The 24,347-nt window shown below is 36.9% G+C and overlaps 5 protein-coding genes across 8 annotated transcripts; 2 read left to right on the forward strand and 3 right to left on the reverse strand.

The window, feature by feature from the left end:
• Positions 1–402: 402 nt before the first annotated feature.
• Positions 403–6,367, forward strand: LOC104810896 (glucomannan 4-beta-mannosyltransferase 2). Its single transcript, XM_010537357.2, has 9 exons — positions 403–1,003; positions 1,780–1,878; positions 2,613–2,865; positions 4,006–4,116; positions 4,651–4,787; positions 4,929–5,042; positions 5,135–5,334; positions 5,575–5,778; positions 5,891–6,367. The coding sequence occupies exons 1-9, from the start codon at positions 677–679 to the stop codon at positions 6,042–6,044; spliced, it is 1,599 nt and encodes a 532-aa protein (XP_010535659.1). The 5' UTR covers positions 403–676; the 3' UTR covers positions 6,045–6,367.
• Positions 6,368–6,621: 254 nt separating this feature from the next.
• LOC104810897 (UPF0481 protein At3g47200) lies at positions 6,622–8,260 on the reverse strand. The gene has a single exon (XM_010537358.1). The coding sequence runs from the start codon at positions 8,175–8,177 to the stop codon at positions 6,855–6,857; it is 1,323 nt and encodes a 440-aa protein (XP_010535660.1). The 5' UTR covers positions 8,178–8,260; the 3' UTR covers positions 6,622–6,854.
• Positions 8,261–9,615: 1,355 nt separating this feature from the next.
• LOC104810898 (splicing factor U2af small subunit B-like) lies at positions 9,616–12,602 on the forward strand. 3 transcript variants are annotated; one of them, XM_010537361.1, is made up of 6 exons: positions 9,616–10,000; positions 10,306–10,392; positions 10,489–10,570; positions 10,668–10,794; positions 10,906–11,373; positions 11,771–12,602. In XM_010537361.1, the coding sequence occupies exons 1-5, from the start codon at positions 9,764–9,766 to the stop codon at positions 11,357–11,359; spliced, it is 987 nt and encodes a 328-aa protein (XP_010535663.1). In that variant the 5' UTR covers positions 9,616–9,763; the 3' UTR covers positions 11,360–11,373; positions 11,771–12,602. The 3 variants fall into 3 exon arrangements, with proteins under 3 accessions (XP_010535663.1, XP_010535664.1, XP_010535661.1); XM_010537362.1 differs by having other exon boundaries at positions 12,349–12,602; XM_010537359.1 differs by having other exon boundaries at positions 10,906–12,602.
• A 374-nt stretch (positions 12,603–12,976) lies between these two features.
• Positions 12,977–15,538, reverse strand: LOC104810899 (histone deacetylase HDT1-like). 2 transcript variants are annotated; one of them, XM_010537363.2, is made up of 10 exons: positions 15,424–15,538; positions 15,017–15,087; positions 14,717–14,934; positions 14,527–14,549; positions 14,375–14,422; positions 14,146–14,288; positions 13,957–14,028; positions 13,769–13,862; positions 13,360–13,480; positions 12,977–13,221 (listed from the first exon to the last, which is right to left on the reverse strand). In XM_010537363.2, exons 1-10 carry the CDS (start codon positions 15,434–15,436, stop codon positions 13,161–13,163), a joined length of 864 nt encoding a protein of 287 aa, XP_010535665.1. In that variant the 5' UTR covers positions 15,437–15,538; the 3' UTR covers positions 12,977–13,160. The 2 variants fall into 2 exon arrangements, with proteins under 2 accessions (XP_010535665.1, XP_010535666.1); XM_010537364.2 differs by having other exon boundaries at positions 13,957–14,025; positions 15,424–15,537.
• A 671-nt stretch (positions 15,539–16,209) lies between these two features.
• Positions 16,210–21,099, reverse strand: LOC104810900 (protein TIC 100). The gene is given in 13 exon segments (XM_010537365.1): positions 16,210–16,616; positions 16,619–16,727; positions 16,889–17,238; positions 17,241–17,627; positions 17,866–17,992; positions 18,085–18,188; positions 18,456–18,522; positions 18,620–18,682; positions 18,925–19,015; positions 19,290–19,463; positions 19,563–19,652; positions 19,775–19,846; positions 20,380–21,099. Coding segments are annotated over 13 exon segments (2,553 nt in total). The 5' UTR covers positions 21,030–21,099; the 3' UTR covers positions 16,210–16,347.
• Positions 21,100–24,347: the final 3,248 nt, after the last annotated feature.

Below are 24,347 nucleotides of genomic sequence, written 5' to 3' on the forward strand. Positions count from 1 at the left end.
TACAACTGGGTCACTCTTGTCCATATTTGCTTTTGCCTTCACAAATAGGGAAACATATGTAGACTTTACTCATTTTGATGTAAAATGTAATAAATTCTTATATTTTATCCTAATATAATTACTTATTAATGGAAATTACTGTGGCAAAAGCTGCGTAGACCGTTATCTAGAAATGGTAAAAAACACAAATCGGCTTAACTACAGAGAAGTCTCTGTTCTTCTTTCTTTTTTTTCTTCCCTCACTTATTTACCAAAACAGAAATTTACAGAACAAATCTCGCTCGGATTTCTTTTTAACTTTTATTAGTCCTTTTAAATTCTTTAAAAAGAAAAAAATATCCGAGAGATGAAGGAAATGATTTCTCCATTTATATTTATTCCCTGAGATTCGTCTCCTAAACCCACATTTTCCTCTCCCTCCTCTCTCTACTCATTTTTCCCTTCTCTCTCTACTGGTGTAGAGAGAGAAAGTCACCATCTTCCCCTTCTCTCTCTAGTCCATTCCGGGGAGAAAGAAGTATCCTTTCTCTACTCAGTGGGAAAAAATAGTCAGCCCTCGTTGCAGTATTTTAGAGAGAGAAAGCGGCCATTGTTACTCTGCAGAACCAGCAAAAGAGAGAGAGAGAACGAGCACCCGTTTGATATCACATTCTAGAGAGAGAGAGAGAGAAAGGAAATGGATGCTACGCCGAAATTCGTGCTGCCGGATACATTCAACGGCGTGAGATCGGAGATCACGGGACAAATTGGGATGATATGGGAGCTGGTGAAGGCTCCGGTGATAGTGCCTCTGCTTCGTTTAGCGGTTTATCTCTGTTTGGCGATGTCTCTCATGCTTTTGATGGAGAGGCTTTACATGGGAATCGTCATCATCCTCGTCAAGCTTTTCTGGAAAAAACCCGACAAACGCTACAAGTTTGAACCGATTCAAGACGACGAAGAATTCGGTAGCTCGAATTTTCCGGTGGTTCTTGTCCAAATCCCCATGTTCAACGAACGAGAGGTCTCTCTGTTAAACATATCCCGGAAATTTTTACTTTTTACTCTTCTTACCCAGAAGTTTTCGTTTGGATCAAAACACCCCTCGAAATTCGAGTAAATCTCACTTTGTTTGTCTCGTTTTCTCCATCATCTTGCATCGCCAATCCCGAAACCAAAACCCTCATTCCCTTTTTGTTTTGTTCTCTTTCTCTTGTTTAATGCAGAATCAAAGCTTTCGTCCGTGTAGAAAGTCTTTACTGAATTTTGTGTTCTTATTGTTAACGTCGATAGTTTGGGGCTCAAATGTTGTTCATTCTAATTATTGGGGGCGTAATTACAAATTGGCGTTTCTTTGGTTCTCTCTCTCTCTCTCTCTCTCTCTCTCTCTCTCTCTCTCTCTCTCTCTCTCTCTCCATTTCCTATGTTCGTGTCTCTTCGTCCTCTGTGTTTTCAGAAAGGTTTTTAATTTACCTTTTCTTACGCCAGAAGTTTTGGATTTTACGGAAAAGCGCCTCAAATTTTGAGAAATCTCTCTTTTTTTCTCTTTGTTTTCCGTCCCTTGCATTGCAAATCCCAAAAACAAATCCCTAATTCCCGTTTCTCTTTTCGTGTTTGACAGTGATACCATAAAAACTGTGCCCATGTTGACAATCTTACCAACTCCGACTCCTAGTAAAGAAAAAAATGCGACTGAATTTGGGGTCTTTTTGTCAAAATCAATAGTTTTGGGCTCAAACAACCGCGATTCTGAATATGTGGGTTGAATATGTAAAATTGGCATTTCTTTGGTGGACGCAGGTATACAAGCTGTCCATAGGAGCAGCTTGTGGGCTATCGTGGCCGTCGGATCGTCTTGTGATTCAGGTTTTGGATGATTCAACGGATCCTACGGTTAAGGTAATAATCTTTTTATTACTCTAAAAAAAATTAATTGGATAACAGATTTGTTAGATAATTTACTATATGTGTAAGCAATTGACTGAATCATTGGGGGTCCATAGAACGCATTTACTCTTTTTTTTCTTATAAAGGAAAACGTATATAATTCATTAAAAGATTATATATATTCCAATTTATAATGTTGTACTTTGTCTATCCATCACAATTAATTTAGGGATTCATTTGATTAGTATTAAAAAAATTTGCTGATATTCTTCCTTGTTTGGGCATTTTAATTCTAGATGCCTTAGTACATGACATTTAAAAGCTAAAAAATCTCAATTGAATACAAATATCGGCTTACGGTTACAATCCAATGACACTTGGACCCAATAATAAGTGTCCATAATGTTACGAATATATTATTAGCATAATTCGTCATGGCATATCCACATTAGTAACGGCGGGCTATAATCTTAATTATTTCAAAACTAATTTATGTAAAATTAATATTATGTTTTATATAAAAACATTTTTAAGATACACTGATATAAATGTCTATGAATTTTTTTTTTTCCATCCTAAAATTTCCATTGAAATATTAGTTTTATTCGTATTCTCTATAAAACAAAATTAACATCATCATTTTTTTTCATCATATTTATAGCTTACGATAATAAAAAAAATTCAAGATTTGCTGTATAAACCGGTTAAAACATGTGTGATTTTCTTGGTTTGTGGGAATTATGCAGCACATGGTGGAAATGGAGTGCCAAAGATGGGCAAGCAAAGGGGTAAACATAGTTTACCAGATAAGAGAGACCAGAGGTGGATACAAAGCAGGCGCCCTGAAGGAAGGCCTCAAACGAAGCTACGTCAAACACTGCGAGTACGTCGTCATTTTCGACGCCGATTTCCAACCCAAACCCGATTTTCTCCGCCGTAGCATCCCTTTCCTCATCCACAACTCCGACATCGCCCTCGTCCAGGCCCGTTGGCGATTCGGTAATATTCTTTTCTATCTATTTTTTTCATTTAATATATCATTAAAGATATATACGAATTCCTGATATTTTATTATCTTCTTTTGGATGATGGTGACAGACAAAAAATTATACTATAATGCTAAATTGAGGTGAAAATAGACAACCGTTAAGTTTGGTCTTTTTACCATTTTATAATCTAAGTATACTATAATGCTAAATTGAGATGGAAATAGACAACTGTTAAGTTTGGTGCGATGATGTCTTTGTTTATGTTTTTAAGGGCTTAGAAATGTTGTTGGCATTTAATGAGCTCCCCGGTTTTGTAGTTGCATTAGTGGTGTCGGTGGCATATTATTATTATTATTATTATTATTATTGCCTTTTATCCTTTTTCAATTTCTTTTTCTTTTATTGGGTACTTAATATTTAATTTTCTTTTTCGATTTTGCTTTTTTTTGGGGGCCTTTTTCATGAATATTTTGCTTTTTAAATTTTATTTGTCTGACTGATTGAAGGAGTAGGGTTAGTTCTGTTTGTGTCGGCGGAGTAGCTGCTGCAGTGCGTATGGGTTTGAGTGGGGCCTACTCGTGCAATAAACACGGGGTCTAAGCACATTCTATTCCACCAATCGAAACTCAACACGTGTCGAGTTTTGGGTGGTTGATCTTGTAGAAAGATTAACGGTTGTGGATTAGATACGGTCGTCGTGAGGACCGAACTTTGATCGGTCGAACTTCGAAGACTTGGGTAGATGGAATTAGATTCTCCCGTAAGTAGAAAAGGGTAATTACGTCATTTCATTCTCCTCCGAGTTCGGAATGGCAGTATCGTGGTTTTGAGCTTGTCTGACGGCTAAACCTGTCATCTAGCAGTGCGCTTTTTTTTTTTAAAAAAAAAGAGCTTGATTGAGGGCTCCACGTGTCAGAATGGAAAAAGCGTGAGTACGGGACGTGTGATGGACCTTCATCTCTCTTGCCGACACTTAGATTGTTTCAATAGTTATTCAAATAAATATATATTTATACACACGATATTTATTTATTTTTGCTAATTTCCGTAAGTAGTTAGTAAAATTTAGCATAAGGATTACGCCTATAACAATTTGATTTTTTGTTTTTGGGGGAAATGGTATTTATTTTGTTATATTTTTTTTTTGCAGTGAATGCGGATGAATGCTTATTGACGAGGATGCAGGAGATGTCATTGGACTACCATTTCAAGGTAGAGCAAGAAGTTGGATCTTCAACTCACGCCTTCTTCGGCTTCAACGGTAAAAAAAAAAAATCATTAATATCATTCATTTAAATATTTCGAGAATAACGGGTACTTTGGAGTTTTAATAATAATAATAATAATAATAATAATAATAATAATACATTTGTGGGGATAGAGTAGAATATGATAGAGTTGGAACTTGGTCCTACCAATTGAAATAGAGTGGTGGTCCGAATTTAATGTAATTTTATACCCTTATCAATGAGTACTAGAAAAGCTAAGAAAATATTGTTATGGCCAGATTTTATTTTATAATCCCTTTTCTTTCAAGTGTGTGTGTGTATATATATATATATATGTGTGTATATATATCATGGTTCATGCAATAATTGTATGGAGTTTATTACGCCACTCTCGATTTGTCGTACTAGCTTTTATTAGTTGTTTTAGGGACCTCATAACCTGGGGAGGAAGCAAGCGAGATGGAATCTTAGATCTTACGAAATTTGAAATCGATGATTTTATTTAATTTTTCCTCGCTCTAATTTATTTATTTGTTGGTTATGCGAAATAAAATAAAATAATGAAGGGACCGCGGGAATATGGAGGATTGCGGCGATAAACGAGGCCGGAGGGTGGAAGGACCGAACCACCGTCGAAGACATGGACCTTGCCGTCAGAGCCAGTCTTCGAGGCTGGAAATTTCTCTACCTCGGTGATCTTCAGGTACCCTTTTTAAATATATATATATATATATATGTATATATAAAATAACAATAATCTATTTGTGAATTAATTTAAAATCGATTTTCGGCTTTGGAAATTTAAAAAACCTTTTTTTGTAACCTATTTGTGATGATTTATAAGGTGAAAAGTGAGCTGCCGAGTACATTCAAAGCCTTCCGATTCCAGCAACATAGATGGTCATGTGGACCTGCCAATCTCTTCAAGAAAATGGTTATGGAGATCATCTCTAACAAGGTTCTTCACCAAAATAAATTAATTAATTTTAAAAAAAAAAACTTTATGAGGAAAATACATTCATCATTTTTTAATTAATTTGTGGGTTGCAGAAGGTGAGATTCTGGAAGAAAGTCTATGTGATCTACAGCTTCTTCTTCGTCAGAAAAATCATTGCCCATTGGGTCACGTTCTGCTTCTACTGCGTCGTCCTCCCTCTTACCATTCTTGTCCCTGAAGTTGAAGTCCCCATGTGGGGTTCTGTCTACATCCCTTCCATCATCACCATCCTCAATTCCGTCGGCACCCCCAGGTATATATCTTACTCAATCTCCCCCTCTTTCTTCCGATACAATTTCATGAAACATCGATTACAAGCTCCTTGATTCCGAATGATCCGTTTTCTACGTATTGCAAGCTTAATAACGAGTAGAAAATTCTATCGGTTTGGTTAAAATCGGGGTGTGAATTTCGGTTGCTTCCTACTCAAGTAACCTCAGCTTCTGTTTATGCAACTTGAACTTGATTTGGTGTCGGAATTTTCAATGCACAGGTCGATTCATCTGCTGTTCTACTGGATTCTATTCGAGAATGTGATGTCACTGCACCGAACAAAGGCGACTCTCATCGGACTGCTCGATGCAGGGAGGGCTAACGAATGGGTCGTGACGGCTAAGCTCGGCAGTGGCGTGAGCGCCAAGGTATCTAATGCTAAAGGCGTCAAGAAACTTACCCGATTCTTCAAATTGCCCGACAGGTACCTCTAAAACCTATCTACTGAATTCCCGGCTTGAATCTGATCATTCTCTCTCTCTCTATATATATATATACATATATATACATAATGAATATGTTTCTGAACCCTACAGATTGAACACATTGGAGCTGGGATTCGCGGCGTTCTTGTTCGTGTGCGGATGTTACGATTTCGTACATGGGAAGAACAGCTACTATGTCTACCTGTTTCTTCAGACAGCTTCGTTCTTCATCACTGGATTCGGTTGGGTCGGAACTTATGTCTGAATCGTACGTCTTCGTACAAAGAAGCCAATCTGAAAGGAAGACAAAAAGATTATTCAAAATGATTCAAGCAAATGGAGGGAATTTTTCGTTGAAAAATGATGGAGGAAAAGGGTTTTAAGGGGAGATTTGAAGGGTTTTATTTATTTGGATTTTTGTAATTTTACTTTTATGCCTTTTTTTTTTGTTTTCGCAATTCGTTAGCTGTTGGTTTAGGGTTTTTGGGTGTGGGGGAATAATGTTATGTTTAATTTCGAAGGGTCGAAACAAGTTGTAACCCTAAAATCCCTATAATTTAAATTCAATTTATATCCAATTTGGAAGTACTTCGATATTCTTATGATCAAATACATATGTAGTATTTTTTTTTTCATTATGGAAATACAAATATAATATTGTCTTATTGGAAAATTGTGTTGTTCACGCTATATATTTATTCTATTTTTATTTTGTAATTGTTTGTGAATTTGGGCCCCCAAACATATTATCTAACCCTACTTGTGAGAATTCTGCAAACCCAGATGAAAAAGGTGAGTAATTTATCCACCCTTAGGTTAATTTCTCATATTCAACATAAATCTTCAGAAAGATGAGTAATTTATCTACCCTTTTACATGTACAGTCTATCTCTCTCTGAACAGAATGAAGCATAATTCTTCCAAGAATCTATGTTCCTCACTTAGTGGAGGTATGTCTTTTGACTCTTTGTTCCACCCTTACACATAACAAGAACATACAGAAGAGCCCACACAAGTCCAAGAGATGTAATGTTATTTTAAGATGTAAAAACACGCTGAAACAGATTAGGTGTGTTCACACTTGGCCCTTGTTAGCCTTTTTACCATCAATGAAGAAAGCCAGCACCGTAAATACGGTTTGGACCGTCGTAAGCACCAGAAGGATGACCGACAGCGAAAACCACGGGCCCTGAAGGTAATCATGCTTGAATTTCGCCCATTTCGCTCTCCGCTGAAAGAAGGTATACTTCGTAACTTCTTCAAACACTGTGAACAAGTAGCATTCCTCTATGTTGAGCCTAATGTCTTGGCTGATACTCTTCATGAACCGCGAGATCCCATCCCCCGTTATTAGATAGTTCGACAGTATAAATCTCTGCTTTAGTAACGTCTCATCGTCCTCCTCGATTATCAGGCTTCTCAGGAATATAACGTAGCTCGTGATATGCTCGGAAGTATGCGCATAGACCTGCTCGAAGACGACAAAGTTTAGCAAGATCGAGATGAAGAAATCGTTCGCTGCTATTCTCGGTATCTGAAGAACACCGTCTTCGAGTCTTATGTCCAATAGACCGTTCGGGTTTAACCTTCGTTTGATGTCCATTCCTGGTCGTTGTAGCTGTTTCGCCGATAAGACAGATGCGATGATAGGACGGGTGCGCCTAGAGGTCGGTGCTTGAGTCGGGATCGGGATGAAACTTAGACGAATCAGATCAAGAAGATGTTTTGGCTTGAGGGTTTGGTGATTTGGCCAGAATTCTAAGAGCTCGTATATCGCGTACTTGAAGAATACGAACGCGATCTCGGTTAAACCCTCCGAGGTGACTAGCTTCGATGTGGCGGAGAGGGTCTGGAGGACGAAGAAAGGGATCTGGTTTTCGACGAGGAGAAGGTCGTTTTGAATGGAAACCCTAATCCATGGAGTTTTGAAGATCGGATCGTCGTCGAACTCGAGCTTATCCAGTATTCTAGCCACGACGAGGAATAACGTGAGGATGAAGCAACCGTCGAGGACCATCAAATCGATCAGATTCTCCCTGTTGAAACCCGAAAGATCCTCTGAATAAGAATCCCTTATATCTTCTTCGAGATCCGAGACCGAATCGATCAGATCTTGCAGAGTTACACCCCAAGATTCTTGAGCTGTGGATGCAAAGACCTCGAGAAACCGGTGTTTGTGTTCTTGAATCATCTGGAGATGACCTTTGCCGCGATGGTAAGGTCCTATGGAAACGACCTTGGGTTCATAGGCTTTGGGGTTGAGCTGTGTGTAGCTTTGAGGGACCCTGAATATGCAGCATGATTTCGAAGCCGCTGATTTTCTCAGAAGCTTTGGAGTTACACGTTCGGACAGTAACTGAGTTCTGCGTCGGATATTTGTTTGGGACTGAGGATCCATTTGTTTTTTTTTTTGTGTCTGAGTTCTTACAAGTTCTTATCTTTCCCTTGTTCGTTTTTCCACAGAAGATTTAAGCCACTTAAAGATTTGGCTATCAAAATGGGACTTCTAAGTAAACGTTTTTCGTCCCTTTCTTTGTTGGATTGAAAATAAAATTATATATGAAATTTGTTTTTACGAAATTTAAATATAATTATATTTAAATTGATTCACAATTAATTATATTAACGAACATAATTTTTTAACATTAAATCGATAAAATATGAATAAAATTTGTTGAATATAAAAATAGTAAGAAATGATTTTTTTAATGAAGATAAATCCGAAATAAGTTTAAAATTAATATAAAAAATTAAAAGTAGATATTTTTTGTAAAAAAAAATACCAAAACTAAACTAATAGAATAGAAATTGCACAAAAAAAAAAAGTCCGCTCCCATAAGCCGGTGAACGCTAATTAGCGTATTAATTAAATATAACAACTCTAATGATTGATACAAGAAAATTTTAAAAATATCTTTATATGGATAATGAAAGATAGTACGGTGTCCATCTGGCACGCACTACACTACAGTACGATTATATATTTACCAAACGTGTCGCGTCAATGTTTAGTTATCAAACAATTAATTACGTAAAATAAATAATTTTAAATGCTAAATCAATTAATAAATCGTGTTTCGGATTTGGGTCAACCTAATAAAATCGATCGATGAAAGCTATTCCATCTACGATCTTTATAATTTTCTACAGTATCCACTGCTAACGTGGTTGAACAAAGCCCAATCGAGGCCCAATAAGGGCCCAATCAATAGCCCATCAGGAGTTATTGATTAACAAGTAAATCGGTCCATGTTTTTCATATATTCAAAACAAAAATAAACTTAGTTTTCATAATTCAAGACATATCGCCCTTTTAATAAAGAGCCATGCTTGTATTGGTTAATTTCTCGTGTCTCATGCACGTGCAATTGATATATCTTAATTCTTAAATTAATTCATAAACATATATAATGTTATCATAATATTAAATAAAAAGATATAAAGCTTATATTTTCCATGCCTTGTGTATGGAAAAGAAGGATTTTTGAGATAGATTACGTTTCCGCTAATCATATATGATATATTCTAAAATGGAATGATGAATTCCTTGGAGGCTGGGGTTTATTTGGAAAAAGTACTACATCAATAACATTTTCGAAACATATAAAAATAAAGGGGTGACTTTGTGTATTTTCAGAATCTATCGCTGGAAGCAACAAATAGAAGACTCTAGAACCATGGGTAATTGATTAGAAATCGGGGTTATATTGTAATGAAAACTATATTTATGCTATTTTTGAAATATATAAAAATATAGGGGTGATTTTGCGTGATTTAAAAGTCTATCGTCGCGGAAGAAACAAAGAGAAGCCTCTAGAAGAACCCGAAATATATGCAACGGTGTCCACCACAAGGGGGAAACACAAACCACAACAAACCCGAGCATTCGGAGAAGCAGCTTCTAGAATATCGAAACCCTAGCTTGACGGAGAAGACGACGAGGACGCTTGTGTTGCAAGAGAAAAAGAAGACGAGTGATCGGAGATGGCGGAGCACTTGGCGTCGATATTCGGCACGGAGAAGGACCGCGTGAACTGCCCGTTCTACTTCAAGATCGGCGCGTGCCGTCATGGCGATAGGTGCTCGCGGCTACACACGAAGCCGAGCATCAGCCCGACGCTCCTCCTCTCGAACATGTACCAGCGACCCGACATGATCACCCCTGGCGTCGGCGCCCAGGGCAATCCCATCGATCCACGCAAAATCCAGCAGCATTTCGAGGTTTGGGATTTTGCTTCTAGATTTTTTGTTTCGATTTGTAATTGTCGTACGCTGATTTACGGGTTAATGGACGCATTGAGGTTTGTTGGCTTCGATTATTTTTTATTTGTTGGGGCGTAGATGGTGTCTAGTTTAGGTTCAGAGATTGATTTTATCGTGAAATCGTCCCATCAAATACGAGTCCAGTAATCTTGTCGTTGCAATTTGCGTAAGACATCAGTCATATTAGGATGAACAATTACATTTGCGTGGTATGCCGTTTGTGTTGTATATGAAAATGATCGGAATGTGATTCCAAATTGCAGGACTTCTATGAGGATCTTTTCGAGGAGTTGAGCAAATACGGTGAGATCGAGAGTCTGAATATTTGCGACAATCTTGCTGACCACATGGTAAGTGGTTTGTAAGTTGCTTGGAAGTTTGATCGTGCTTTCTCTGTTATTTATGGCTTTGGCTTTAATCGCGAAATACTTGATTTTCTTGTGTAGGTCGGTAATGTGTATGTGCAGTTTAGAGAAGAAGAACACGCTGCAAATGCGCTTCGGAATCTGCAAGGGAGATTCTATGCGGGTTGTTAACAATGTCAAGTTCTTCTGACTTATGAGAATTGCAACTTTCGCCTTGAGGTGTTCGATTTGATTTATCATTCCTCGTCTCTTGAGTACAGGTCGTCCAATAATTGTCGATTTCTCACCAGTCACCGACTTCCGTGAAGCTACTTGTCGGCAGTACGAGGAGAACACTTGCAACCGTGGTGGATATTGCAACTTTATGCACCTTAAAGCCATCAGCAGGTGAAATATTTATATGAAGCCACACCCATCTTTTCTATTAAACCTTTATACGCAAAATTTAGGAATATCATATCTCATCCTGCCTCATATATTGATGATGATATTTGTCAGGGAATTGAGGTGGCAGTTATATGGGAGATACAAGAAAAGGTACAGCCGTAGCAGAAGCAGAAGCAGGAGTCCTTACAGGCATCGAAGCTATGAAGAGCGCTCGCATGGAAGACATAGTCGAAGCAGAAGGTATGATGATGATGATAGGGATGATCACCGTGAGAGCCGGAGAAGGAGGCATAGGAGTAATAGTCCTCATCACAGGAGAGGAAGGAGCAGGAGTCCCGATGGGAGGAGGAGACAGAGGAGTAGTCCTGTTAGGGAAGGGAGTGAGGAAAGACGCGCCAAGATTGAGCAATGGAACCGGGAGAGAGAAGAACAGGAAATAGCAACTAAGACTGCAGAAGAAACCGGTAACATTGTTAATGAGAACTGTGGCAATGGGTACATGCAGGATGGTAATCAATATGATGGCTATCAACAGAAACCACCCCCTCAACAGGAGGGCTATTGATACTATTATCTCTGGTAAGTGATACTTCTTTCCCCCATAAATTCATTCCTTGTTCCTTAATCCTCTTGAGAGGTAAAGATTTAAGCTAGGTGAAAAATAGGGGTGGGCATTTCTGTTTTCGGTTTGTGTGTGTACAGGTTCTGTTTTCCGGTTTTTCTAAACTATATCCATTCGGTTTTTATGTTGGGTTTTGGTTTTTATTGATAAAAATTGTTTATTCTCCAAAAGAAATTTTCAATTTTTTCGGTTATTTTATATCTGGTTCTGGTCCGGGTTAAGTTTATAAAATCCATACCGTTTGGTTATGGGTATGTGTTATTCGGTCTGGATCTGTATATCAAACTGAAACGCCCCTCCCCTGGTGAAGATGATTCAATAAATGTAGCTTACAGCCCACTTTCTGCTGTGCAGGTCTGTGCAGGTTCAAAATTCTGTCATGGATACTTAAAAATAGTTTGCATCTTTATTTTTTGGGTTGATTATTCGATGACATCTTGCATTCCGTCATGCGTGATCATATGCTCCCACACGTCTTGTTCTCTTTGGTCAGCCAATTCGTGAAACCATGTTCGTTTTCTTTAGTTAGACGATGGCATCCCGTAGGGTAGCAAGTTTTGAAAGCCTGATTCTGGGAATGTTACAACATTCCGCTTGCGTATATTTTGTATGTGTAGTATTTTTGTTGTTAGTCAGGGCAATGTGACAACTGCACGCAATGGATAAAAGCAGAAATTGACCCAAAAAACAGCATTTGCCTCTCTGTTGGTTTCATCATCTATCCCGGAAGGCGGAAACCTTTTTGTTTTGTTTTGTTTTTTTTTTAAATTTCGCTGCTTTTGGGTTTGAAGAAATTGAATGCTCTAATGTGGGTGTGACAAAGGTTTTTAAGTTTTGCAGGTCCAGGTTTCGCCTGCTGTAGCTAGGGGCTGAGGCCGAAAGTGTTCACTTCTTAATCACAGGTTTATCCGTTTTTGGAATTTTGTTTACAGGTTCCCTATGTAAGGCCCCCCGGAGCATAATCCGTTTTGGAGACATTGTTAGGTCTTTCCGGACTATATATGATCATCACAGGGATTGCCGTCTTTCTTTCGAAACTGTGCCTGTTAGTGTCCTTTCTTCGTATTTGTACTCCTTACTGTTTGGATCAATACGCCTGTTTGTCTGATTTGTCATTTGTGTTAGAACCTGACCCGGACCTTCTTTTGTCGTTTTTTATGAAAGTTTCCGAGTAATTTGGTGAATCGTTTATAACTAATCTCGTAATTTTGGGAAACAAAATGGCATTATGTCTTTTTCTTGTGTGGTATTAAACCGGATTTTTGTATTCAAACCCTCTACGAGGCTCTAAGTCGTGGGAAACGGTTTTGTTTAGGACAGATTTTTGTACTCAAACAAGAATTAAGTACAAGATCAATTAGGTTTTGAATTAGATTGGGTGATGACCAATTTTTTTCAATAAATTTTTATATTAATTCGATTTGGAGTATTTCCATACTGAAAAACTCAATGCACATTATATGCATAAACGTATCCAGCATTTTGCATGACCTTTTAGCCGAAAAACCATCCCTATCCGAATATTCTATGATCAATAAGTGCAGCACCAGACAAGAGGTAGGGTGACTCAAAATCGTACAAGATAAGAGGCGTCAAAATTCGAAAACAAGATAATTTGTTTCTAAACCATTTTTGGTTTCGAAGACAACAATACCACAATCCCGACAGATGGACGGAAACAACGGAACAAGAACCAAAAGGGGGAGCAAAGGCTTTGTAGTTCTAAATGGGCTCTCTATGTCATTCACTTGGCAGAGTGCTTGGCCTTGTTGTGCGATTGGAGTGCATTGTCCGAATTAAACGACCTGGCAACATCATCACATATATCATCATTTAGTCGATGCCACTATCAAAAACCCAAGTAGCAAGTAGTAGTAGTAGTAGTAGTAGTTATTTATTTGAGAGAGAAGATAGAGAGAAAGAGAGAGTTTAACAAAACTTACTTCTTGCAGGAGCCGCATGAGAACTGTCCCCCAGATTTAGGGCTCTGAGACACATTGGCCGGAGCCTTCCCACCCTTCTTAGCCGGGTGTGGTGTTGCCGTGTGTCCACCCTTTTTCTCTTCTGCACCAAAACAATACACAGTTTCATAAGAGATGTCAACTTTGGTTTGTTGGTCATACTGAATTCTGTTATGAATCAAACCAAAATGGCCACCCAATTAAGAAGTAGAATCATAAGTGGTTGAATGGGTCATTCAATCTATGTGTTAAACCCATTATCATCATTGGATTGAGTTGATCCATTTAATTTTAACCCCAACCCATTTGACATCTCTAACTGTTTGTCATAGCCCCATCGATTCTCAATCTAGAAAAATGCAAAAAAAAAAAGCTCTTCATCTCTTCTAACCTGTCTTCTGAGGAGTAGCGGCTGCCTTTGCCTTTTTTGCAGGGACAGGTGTTTTAGAAGCTGACTCATTCCCCCTCTTCTTGCTTGGTTCAGCCTTTTCACAAGTAGAATCAAAAGGAGAGAATAATTACCAACTGACATAGAGTGATATATGTGCAAAAGGTTTACACTTGAGAATTGAGAGATACCTTCTTAGGGGTCTCCTCTTCTTCATCCTCTGAGTCATCATCCGAGTCATCCGAATCATCAATACCCATCTGCTGCGAGTAGAACATATCAGTCACATTCCTTAAAGATCAAACTCTTTCAACTCTAAATGGGTCTACCATGTACTGCTGCAAACAAATTCACATAGCAGCAAACAACAAAAAACTCACCCCTTCTTCCTCAGAATCAGATTCACCATCTTCATCAGAGTCATCATCCTCTGATGCGAGCTTCTTATCCTTTTTTCCTTCAGCAGCTATGGCCTTTGGTTTCGCTTCTGCCTTGGCATTCTCAACAGCTGCTCCAGGCTTTCCTGAGAGGTGAAGAAAGACAACATATTAAAATACACAGGTAACTGCATACTTTAGCAACTCAATCTACCTGAGTGACAATACAAACCATTCTCGGTCATAGTTGCAGGGATCTCCTCATCTGATTCTTCTGAATCTGTGGATAAGTAGTGGCACGACTCATCAGGCAATTAAGTCGCCATTATAGGGAAGAGGGAGAGGGGAAATAGGACACAGAAAAAAAATGTTCGTTTTACTCACCAGAATAAAATCCCTCCTCATCCGTGCAAACAAGAACCAACAAGAGTCAAGGAGACAACAGAAACACTTCTCAACATAATCAAAGAGACTTTGCTGTCTATATCTACAAACTAGAAGATAGGCTAACATGAGATTTACCAAGTCCATGCAAAACAGAAACATGCCCAAAATAGAAAGATGTTAAGGATATTGTCCCTCAATGTTTGGGGATTTGTAGCCAATAAAGTAGACACTCCCATTCTTCCAGTTGTGAGAAAGTTCAAACTCTTTCTCAAAGACCAAATCACAGCTAATCTGAGGGAAGTTCTCTTGGGAAAGTGTTCCCATAACAAGTTTCTGGTCACCCACCTTCACAAAAAGGGGCACTGATTCTCCTCCCTTCTTGTCTTTTGACTCACCGAGAGACGCCTGTAGTACAAAAAAACGACAACTATTAGTGTTCAGCCGAACTGAAAGGTTCCGGTTTGTTCCTCGAGCATTAGATACTAACCTGAGAGATGTGGATAAGGGCATCCTCTTCAGGCTTTACTTTCAGAGTCTTCCCAGCTTTAACTTCGACTCCTAAATTGTATTATAAACAACAATCGCCATGAGTGTAACAACATCCAATTACGACTTATTCACAAGCAAATGAACCAAACACGCCAAGACGAAAACGAGTAATTGCGGAGAGGAAAGCATACAACAGGAGTTTTATCTCACAAGATCGGTCTTTGAGTATGAACCCAGAAAACAAAACGGAAGAAATCCGAAGCTCTCACTAACAGCCGATTATGCCAACAAAAGTGCGATTCAGAGTAAAGTAAACATAAACGGAAACAAACGAGGTTTCAACCATTTGCATATCAAAATCCGGAAACTGAGAATGAAAACAAACAGAGGAGAGAATATTCTTACCCCAGAACTCCATGACTGAGAATCGGAAGAAATGAAAAAATGGAAAATGGGAAAGATGACGAGTTAGGGTTTTTGCTCGTTGAGGGAATCCAACGACGCACGCGACGGGCTTTGGGGCAATTTATAATCGAAAGGGTTTTAGAAATACTTTCCCTTTAGGGTTTTTAACCTCTCATTACGACGTCGTTGAACTGGCCAACACGATGTCGTTTCATGCAAGCTTGGTTCATAAAATATATAGAATTATTTTTCCTTTCCCTTACAAATTTTCTGCAAATTTGTTGTTTTTGTTCAATTACGATTACCCTAACAGTTTATATGTTTAGATTTCACCTACATTTAATTGATTAGATATTCCCCCATCTTTAATGGTAATATTATATATAAATAATATGTAACAGTTTGTTATGTTTGAATGATAAAAATATTGTTTTACAATATTAAATCGTTGAATTTGAAATTATGTTCTATAAATATTTCGGAAGAACCAACTCAAAACTGAAACAGGTAAAAATGAAGACCTTATACGTATGATATCATAAATTTGGGATTAATACGATATTACAAACCATTAATTTCACATATATATATATATATATATATATATATATAATGTCTCTAATCTTTTTTGTACTATGCATTTTTATTGTTTTTACATACAAACCCGTTTTTTTATTTCTTTAAACATTTTATTATTAACTTATCATATCATTTGGATCTTGACTTCCAATTTTATCATATCATTGAGTTTTCACTGTATTTTAATTAGATTATTCCCCTGAAAAATAAAATATGATATAACAGAAGTTTAAGCTTTTAACAGACAATAACACATTATTCAACAACACAAACAACAATTTTGAAGGAGTAATCAAAGAAGAATTCCATCGAAGTCTCCAACAAAGGAACAATGAAATTGAAAGCTCAACAGAAAACAGAAGTATCTGAGAACATGTCTGAACATTTCATCTGAACCTGCAGTGACAAAACTCCATCTATGTCTCCGACTGGTGTTTTCCATAGCCATAACTGTTCCTGTTTATTGGCCAATCTCAGTTTCTCTCCACAACTATGACCAGAACATGGATCACTTGACAGGATTTGGGAAAGAGAGAGTAGCTGAGATCGAGATCTCGGGTTCCAGAAGCTTCTTTGGTGACAGCCCGACACCGTTCCAGTCTTCAGTCTGGTCTTGGGAAATGGATCGAGTCAAATACCTTTGATGTGGTATTTGCCACTTTAGGGATCGACTCTGATCTATGTTTCTTCCACGCCAGAAAGGATCTTTCCAGTCTGGATTGTACCTGCCAGGTTACAAATACAGAGTAGTTAAGACAATTTCAGCTGAATGTTCTTTCCCGGCTGACCCGAAAATTTGGATTTCACTTCCAGTCAATTTGTTCAACAATGGATGATTAGGGTTTGATCAAAGTATTGACAGTATAATATGAAGAATATCACTTACCACAGGAAAGAGGGTGCAAGAAGCAAAAGACAAGGACGAGGAAGAGAACGGCGACTTCCCATTTCGGTTTTCAACAGACCCGAAACTAGAGGGTCCAAGATCAATGGCATCATCATCATCATCATCACTAGCATCCTCATCATCATCATCTTCTTCTTCTTTATCTTCCTTTTCTTTCATCTCTTTGGTAACAACACCTTTCTCTTCTTTGTACCCCGGGGGAAAAACTTCTTCGTCCATTTCCGTCAAACCCATTTCAGCTTTCTCTTCCTCTTCTTTTTCTCTCTGCTTCAACTCTTCATCCAAATCCTCAACAGCTTCCTCTAGACAAATCTCTTAAAAAACGAGATCTGAATCATCTCCATTTTCTCCTCGCTCGCTTTCTTTCTTTCCTCTGTCCACTTCTCTAATTTGTTGAGAAAAGGCTTCATAGCTTTCTCAATTCCCAGTACAAACCTCGTTATCGGGTGTTCTTTTTTCTCTACCACTTCTTTTCCATAAAATTCATCAAACCCAAGGGGCAAGAACTGGGCCTTTGCAGGGTCCACATCTTCTCCTTCATTCAAAGGAGGCTGCCAAAATAACCTAACACCATGCTTTTCATCATCCACATAGTTGATTATCCGACCTGTTGGAGTATGTAAAATAACGGGGTCGTCCTTATAAACAAGTTTTGAAGGGTCGGTTGGATCGGGTTCTGGCTCCTTGTTCAATAAGACAAATTCTGGTGCCACCTCCACTGATTAAGAAATTGTAACACGTAGAGAACAAAATCAGCTACAACATCAATAGACAGTTTCAAAAAAAAACGACAACAATGGCAATAACAACAAGAGAGTATTCCATAGATATATCAACCCATTGCATAACAAAAGAATCCAAGTATTGACCAAAACATATTGCAACGGAAACTGTCAACAACGTAAAACCGAAAAAACATAATCTCATTCCGATGAATATATTGCACAAGTAATTACCATTTTCCCACCAGTGCTCGAGCTCAGCAGGCATCGGTAACCTTAGGGGAGCTTTGTAAAAGGAGTTCAACCACATTTCCCTTTCTTGATCCACCTCATGTACATAGGTTTTCCAGTAATCAGGTACCTACCCAGAAGACATACTCTTCTTTACTTCACTGGTGAGACCAGGGATTTTCTTAGAATTTCAAAAAGTGGAAAAATCAAAAAATGACTCACTTCATAAAACTGGTTAATGAAACCAGGTGCCATCCAAACATCTTCTTCTTCATAGAAATAAGGATGTTGAGGATCATTGTATGGGCCCCTCTCTTCCCTAACCACTGCATATACATAAAAGACTTGAGTGAACGACAAACTGAACACCAAATCCTAAGATGACCAGTTTTCTCGGGTTTTTTACGTTCTGATAGGGCAACAAATAAGCCAGCATGTAATTTAATAATACGTATCAGAAGGGGTATGCACAAGTCATAAAACGAAAAATTGAACAATCCCTTAAACTACTAGTCCAAGTTCCTAGATATATACACGACAATATGACAAGTTTTCCGCTATTGTAAATATAATTGTAAAGTAAGAAGACATACTTCCATCTGGTTTGTTAACAAACATCCGGGCCTTGGCAGCGGCCACTTCTGCCAAACCAGAATGCAGCTGAAAAGAACGTAATGTCAGACAAATATATTTCATCATGTACCCTTTTTCTTCAATAAATAACATAAATATCTCATAGAAAAATCGGTGAAATTACCGCACAAACATCTGCATCACAGCCATGCTCTTCCTCCAACAGCTCCCCAAAGTAGAACCTACCCTTTATTTCCATAAAACGTGTAACTAGTGTTAACACATATGTTTATCATTAAAAAAAAGCTGTGTACCTAAAGTGCTGAGAAGAGAGGTTAGAATACAACTCTGATCTATACGTTAATCATCAAAAGGTTGCATTCTCCAACTGGAAAATCATCTATTCATATGAATTGAGACTCGTATATAAGTTCACTGTAGCTTAAACAGGTTTAACCGAGGACAACCAATTAGTGTTCCACTACTCACATGTATGATGCGTTCATTAACTTCATAAACACCACACCCATGCATTCTACCATGCTTCCATTGACCCGCATAGCGGTACCGCCCTTTCTCCCTGGTAAAGAAGTTAATATTCAGCAATTGAATCATATAAACATGCAATTTAGCCAGAAAATCAACTAAAAGTATCGCAATATTTGGTTTGCTTATCTCGATCCAAGTAATTGCCCAGTCTAATACAGTATGTCAAACCATTTCAAAGGCATGCCACGTAAAGCAAACAGCAAGAACATATTAACTTAAAAGAATGACGAAGTGTAAAAGAGGCAAACCAGCAGTTAAAGAACTAATCATTACAAGATTCTTGTGAGATAAATGATTATACTCACGGTTTCTTGCCAAACTGTCTGACCCACTCTTCGTTTTCATAAAAGGGGACTTGGTAATTCCCGTCAGTAAGTGCAATACTATCCTCGATATCCATCTCCAACCATTTTCTATCTTCCGGAGTCATATAATCTCTCTTTATTATTCTCCCTTCAGCACGCATCTTTGCTTCAAGCCTACATAGAAGAACAAGCATTATTGATTATTCCACTCAAACTGATAGAGTGTATCGGTGGTAGCATCCCACACAATATAGAAAAGAATGACAATCATACTTGGAACCGGGGATAGGCTCAATATCAGGAATATCAACTTCAACAACCCCATGACCCTCCATGTCGTTCTGAAGCCATTCACCCTCGTACCTAAAATTTCGAATACATTACAAAACACTAAAAAAATTCCTTTCCAGTCACATAAACTCCCGAAGTTCGAATGTTATTAGTGAGAAACAGAAGTAGGCCAAACCGAAAAACAGGAAAACCACCTGACAAGCCCATTTTCAGCACTGTAAACACCTTTGCCATGAGCCAAGTCATCCCACACAGTGCCTTCGTACCTTTTATCCAAAGGAGTAAACATTAGAAGATAAGCCAGCAGACCAAGAATTTAGTATGAACTATGAAGCTCCCTGATTGAATGTAAACGACCATCCCTACGTGATTATCCATCAGATAAGCCCTTAAAACCAAAGCTTGAAGTTCCAGGATCCGACAAAGCCAATCCATGTCATAAATTCTCCCAAAAGACAATGAGAAACATGACACAAAAACAACTTGTCGTTGCACGTTCTTTATAGAAAAAGGGTGAAAAAATATCGAACATTCAGCATAAAGGATTAACCAATGAACTTTTCAGCTTTAGCCATTTTCAAGAACGAAGGCCCAGAATTCAGAATCTACTCCATTGCAAAAAAATCCCTCTCTAAAACTAATAATTCTGGGGCTGAACTCGATTCAGAGAGAACATCAATCTTTCGAAGCCTAGAGCTTAAACCCTAAAACCCTGAGTCAAATTTCCAAACGTCGAACGAAAGATTCAAACTTCAAATCACAAACAAATCCAAAAAGCAAAAGGAGAAATGGGCATTACGAGCTTCCATCAGGGAAAATGTAGCTGACCCATTGCAGGAACTCCTCAATCCTATCGAGCTCCTCAACCACAGCCTTGGCGTTGGAGATATCGTAGTGATTATCCGGAATCACAGGGTACGGTTTCCTGTACGGAACATAGAACGGTTCAATTCCCGGATCTCTACCTTCCTCAATCTCCTCGTTCACAATATCCCAATCATCCTCGTCAGCCCAAACCGGATCCCAACCCGGTTTCGTTATCTCCAATGGACCATCGGCCCATAGCTCCTTGAGATCCTCCTCCTTCCACCGCTCTGGATCCTGAGGGAAATCGAATAGATCCTCATAAAACGTATACCCCTCCTCTTCTTCCTCTTCGATACGCTTCAGACGCTTGCTCTGGAGCACGCGAGTGAACCGGCGAATGCTCGTCTCCGGGTCGACGTCCGGATCCGGTGGAGAGTCGCTGGGTCTAGTGTAGTTGAAGATATCGGTCTCTGCGTCGGCTTCGGGGTCCTTTTCGGAGTCCGAAATGTAGATGTAGTCGTCGGAATCGGAGGACTCCTCCGAGTCAGAGTCGGACTCGGAGCCCATTTCTTCCGCGTTGAGCAACGGGTCTTGTGTTTCATCACTGGGTTGTCGTGACTCGGTCGAATCGTCGTCCGCCATGGAGAGAGAGCGATAAGGCAAAGAGGAAGCAGATACGAAGAGTGAACAGATAAGAGAGAAGAAGAGAGGGTGAGGTTTTGGTGTTTTCTTAAGAGGGTTTTTTGAATGAAAACAAAAAATTGCAGGAAAAATCTTTATTTCGAGTTTCCCCCTATATTCTCTCAATATTTCAAAATCAATCTATTAATTCGTTTTCGTAACTCCTAATCCAATCTTCTTTTTGTGCAATATTGCCAATAAACAATTTGTAATGTGCCTCCAATTGATCAAATACAAAAAAAAAAAGTCAAACAATAATAGATTTCTCGAACATTTTCAAATGGTACGAAGATTTCAGGAAAATAGGGTACAAGAAAATTTTAAAACGAAATAAGAAAATCTGAACCCTGAGATTTTGAGACAACATAGAGATATGAGAAAAGAAAATTGGAATGTGGTTGGCGGTCGAAAAAATTTATGAGGAAAAAATGAAGAAGGAAGAAGAAGATGCAAAGCTGACTCTTAGAACAAGCTGAACTATACGTTGTAGGGTGTTTGGCACCCGAGAAAACGAGGGAAAATCTCTAGAGAAAATTAACGATAATTGAAAAAATCTTTGTATTCAGTTCCAAAAAAAAGAGAAATGCACAAAAGAAAAAAAAAACCATTTACAGAAGCGTCCTAGAAAATCAAATGAAAAACAAAGCAGTGGCTGAGAAAGAGAGGATGCTTGGTTGCCAAGAAAACAATGGGAAAACCACCGGAAAATTTTTGGGAGAAGAAATTAAAAAAAATTAGACAATTTTCCGATTTATGCGTGTCATCCTTCCACATGGGTCATGTTAATCTTCTTTGTATCCATCCAATTTTATCTTATGTCAGAACCTCTTCTTCTTCATAAACAACAACGACGATAACAAACAGATCGATGTGGGATTTTCTAATGAATGGATGACAACTCAACCCGATAACTATCCATTTATACTAGAATGTGATTTTTTTTTTATTGTATCTTTTTTATTATACATGAAATAAGAAGAAAAAAAATGCAAGAGAATTACATTAAAGTTAAATTTTTTTCCACTGAGATCGGTTTCTAATATTTACAGACCACCAAACATGATACTTCATATCTATGATTTACAGACCACTAACCATGATACCTTAGATTTATGTACATGAGATCGATTTCAAATCTAACTAAATATAAATTATTCTTATGAGGATTTTTTGGTAAATCACAAAGCTAAAATGGTCAAAGAGAGTGTGCATAATCGTCAAGTTTTTATATTTGGTCACTGAATACAAATTGATGTGGACTTGTCACTCTCCGTCTTCCCAAATCAGTTCCCTTGATTATTGAACATTTCACTAACTTTATATATATATAACTATGTCTATGTATATAGCTAATTCTCCATCATCAACAACTCATTTTTTAGAGTATATTTTAACCATTTAATTACATAAACTTTTTATTTAATAATATATATATATATATATATATATATATCAATATTGTGGAGAAGAAAGATTCATGCGGCCGACTCCAAATGAACGTGGGAATGAGATCATGTTGTTTTGTTGTATATATATCAATATTAGAGCTAAATGATTTTATAGATTATGAAACTGTAATTTTAACGATTAAAATTCCACGTTGTGACCATACAAATTTAGACATCCACAAATTCATTGTTTATCATTACATGAAAAAATTTACAATCACTGGAAGATAATATTCAATATTGTATTTAAACAATTCAAAATTTATTTTTTTAGAAGTTGAAGAATAATATTGTTTCAAGTTATGAAATATGATAAAATAACTAGAGAATAACTTGATATACATTTAGATAAATGGTTGGATATAATATAACAGTTGTATGATTTTTAACATTTCATCTTTCTTTTATGATTTTTTGTGCACGATAATCAATATTGTATTTATATTTTGAGCAATTCAAATATTATTTTTTTATAGAATAATAATGTCTCAAGTTATGAAATATGATAATATAAATAGAGAATAACTTGACATATATTTAGATGGATGATTGGACAAAATATTTCATTTGCATAATTTTTAACATTGTATCTTTCTTATATTACTTTTTCGCAACATAATCATTATGATGTCTAAATAACTTTATTGTATGCTTAATTGGTTTAAAACAAAATCTACAGATGGTTTATATTATCGTCTCTATTTGTATAGACTCATCTCCTCTGCATTTCATATTCAAATAACAAAAAACTTGTTCAGAGAAATAAATTGTGTTTTCGTTGGAAAGATTTAATTTTTATAAACATATGACTCATTATATGTAAAATTGCATTTTCATGATTTAATAAGAAGTCGGTGTTAACTAATTACTCATTTTTATGAAATAGTTTTCTCTCATATCTTTAATTATGCATTATTGTATATCTAACTTGTTTAAAACAAAATCTCTGACAAAATAATGATAATTTTGTAATCCATTCTATTTTATCTAAATGCCACCGATAATTCATCATTCAAATCAAATATATTTGAAACTGGCGAATATGCTTTAGGGTTTAGTGTTTGTTTATGCTAAATTCTCAACTTTATTAGTCATTTGATGAATCAACAATATTATATTTGTATACTGCTAAAACTTTGAATATTGAACAATTCATTTTTTTAGAAATTGAATAATGATAATATTTTAAGAATACGATAATAATAGATGATTATATTTAAATTTAATACTCTTATTACAATTTATAGTATTAAAGTCAAATTATCTCATAATCTTCAAATAATATTCGTAAAAACCTATTAATACCAAAGTCAAATATAAGAAATGATCATATCAATAATATCAAACTACGAACTATATTTGTAAGCCTTTTGGTTTTTTTTATCAATAACCTATGTTGGTTAATTAAACTCTTGTAGTATTTGCTCATATAAAAATACAATTACATCTTTTATCAAAAAAATAATATCAAGCCAATAACCACTAAATTAAAAATAAATGACAAACAACTAATGATATTGAATATAATCAATGCACCATTTTAAGATTTACGATGAAGATAAACAACTCATAACGACCTCTTTAGCTAGTTCAAGATACCTGTAATTCATACATAAATGTATTTACAATATTGTTATACAATGTAATATTCAATATTGTATTTATATTTTGAGCAATCCAAAGACTATTTTTTTAAAAAATTGAAGAATAATAATGTTTCAAATTATGAAATACGATAATATAAATAGAGAATAACTTGATATACATCTAGATGGATGATTTGACAAAATATTTTATTTGTATAATTCTTAACATTTCATCTTTCTTATAT

This window comes from Tarenaya hassleriana, unplaced genomic scaffold (assembly GCF_000463585.1).
Source record: "Tarenaya hassleriana unplaced genomic scaffold, ASM46358v1 Cleome19, whole genome shotgun sequence".
Classification (NCBI taxonomy): domain Eukaryota; kingdom Viridiplantae; phylum Streptophyta; class Magnoliopsida; order Brassicales; family Cleomaceae; genus Tarenaya; species Tarenaya hassleriana.

Bases quoted from the DNA above. Each gene is read 5' to 3' on its own strand.
- LOC104810896 (XM_010537357.2), top strand. From the start codon at position 677: ATGGATGCTACGCCGAAATTCGTGCTGCCGGATACATTCAACGGCGTG. The intron at 1,879-2,612 runs GTAATAATCTTT...GGAATTATGCAG, and splicing joins CAACGGATCCTACGGTTAAG to CACATGGTGGAAATGGAGTG. The intron at 2,866-4,005 runs GTAATATTCTTT...TTTTTTTTGCAG, and splicing joins CCAGGCCCGTTGGCGATTCG to TGAATGCGGATGAATGCTTA.
- LOC104810897 (XM_010537358.1), bottom strand. From the start codon at position 8,177: ATGGATCCTCAGTCCCAAACAAATATCCGACGCAGAACTCAGTTACTG.
- LOC104810898 (XM_010537359.1), top strand. From the start codon at position 9,764: ATGGCGGAGCACTTGGCGTCGATATTCGGCACGGAGAAGGACCGCGTG. The intron at 10,001-10,305 runs GTTTGGGATTTT...TCCAAATTGCAG, and splicing joins AAATCCAGCAGCATTTCGAG to GACTTCTATGAGGATCTTTT. The intron at 10,795-10,905 runs GTGAAATATTTA...GATATTTGTCAG, and splicing joins CACCTTAAAGCCATCAGCAG to GGAATTGAGGTGGCAGTTAT.
- LOC104810899 (XM_010537363.2), bottom strand. The intron at 14,289-14,374 runs GTTTGTATTGTC...TTCACCTCTCAG, and splicing joins TGCAACTATGACCGAGAATG to GAAAGCCTGGAGCAGCTGTT. The intron at 14,029-14,145 runs GTGAGTTTTTTG...TTCTACTCGCAG, and splicing joins CTGATTCTGAGGAAGAAGGG to CAGATGGGTATTGATGATTC.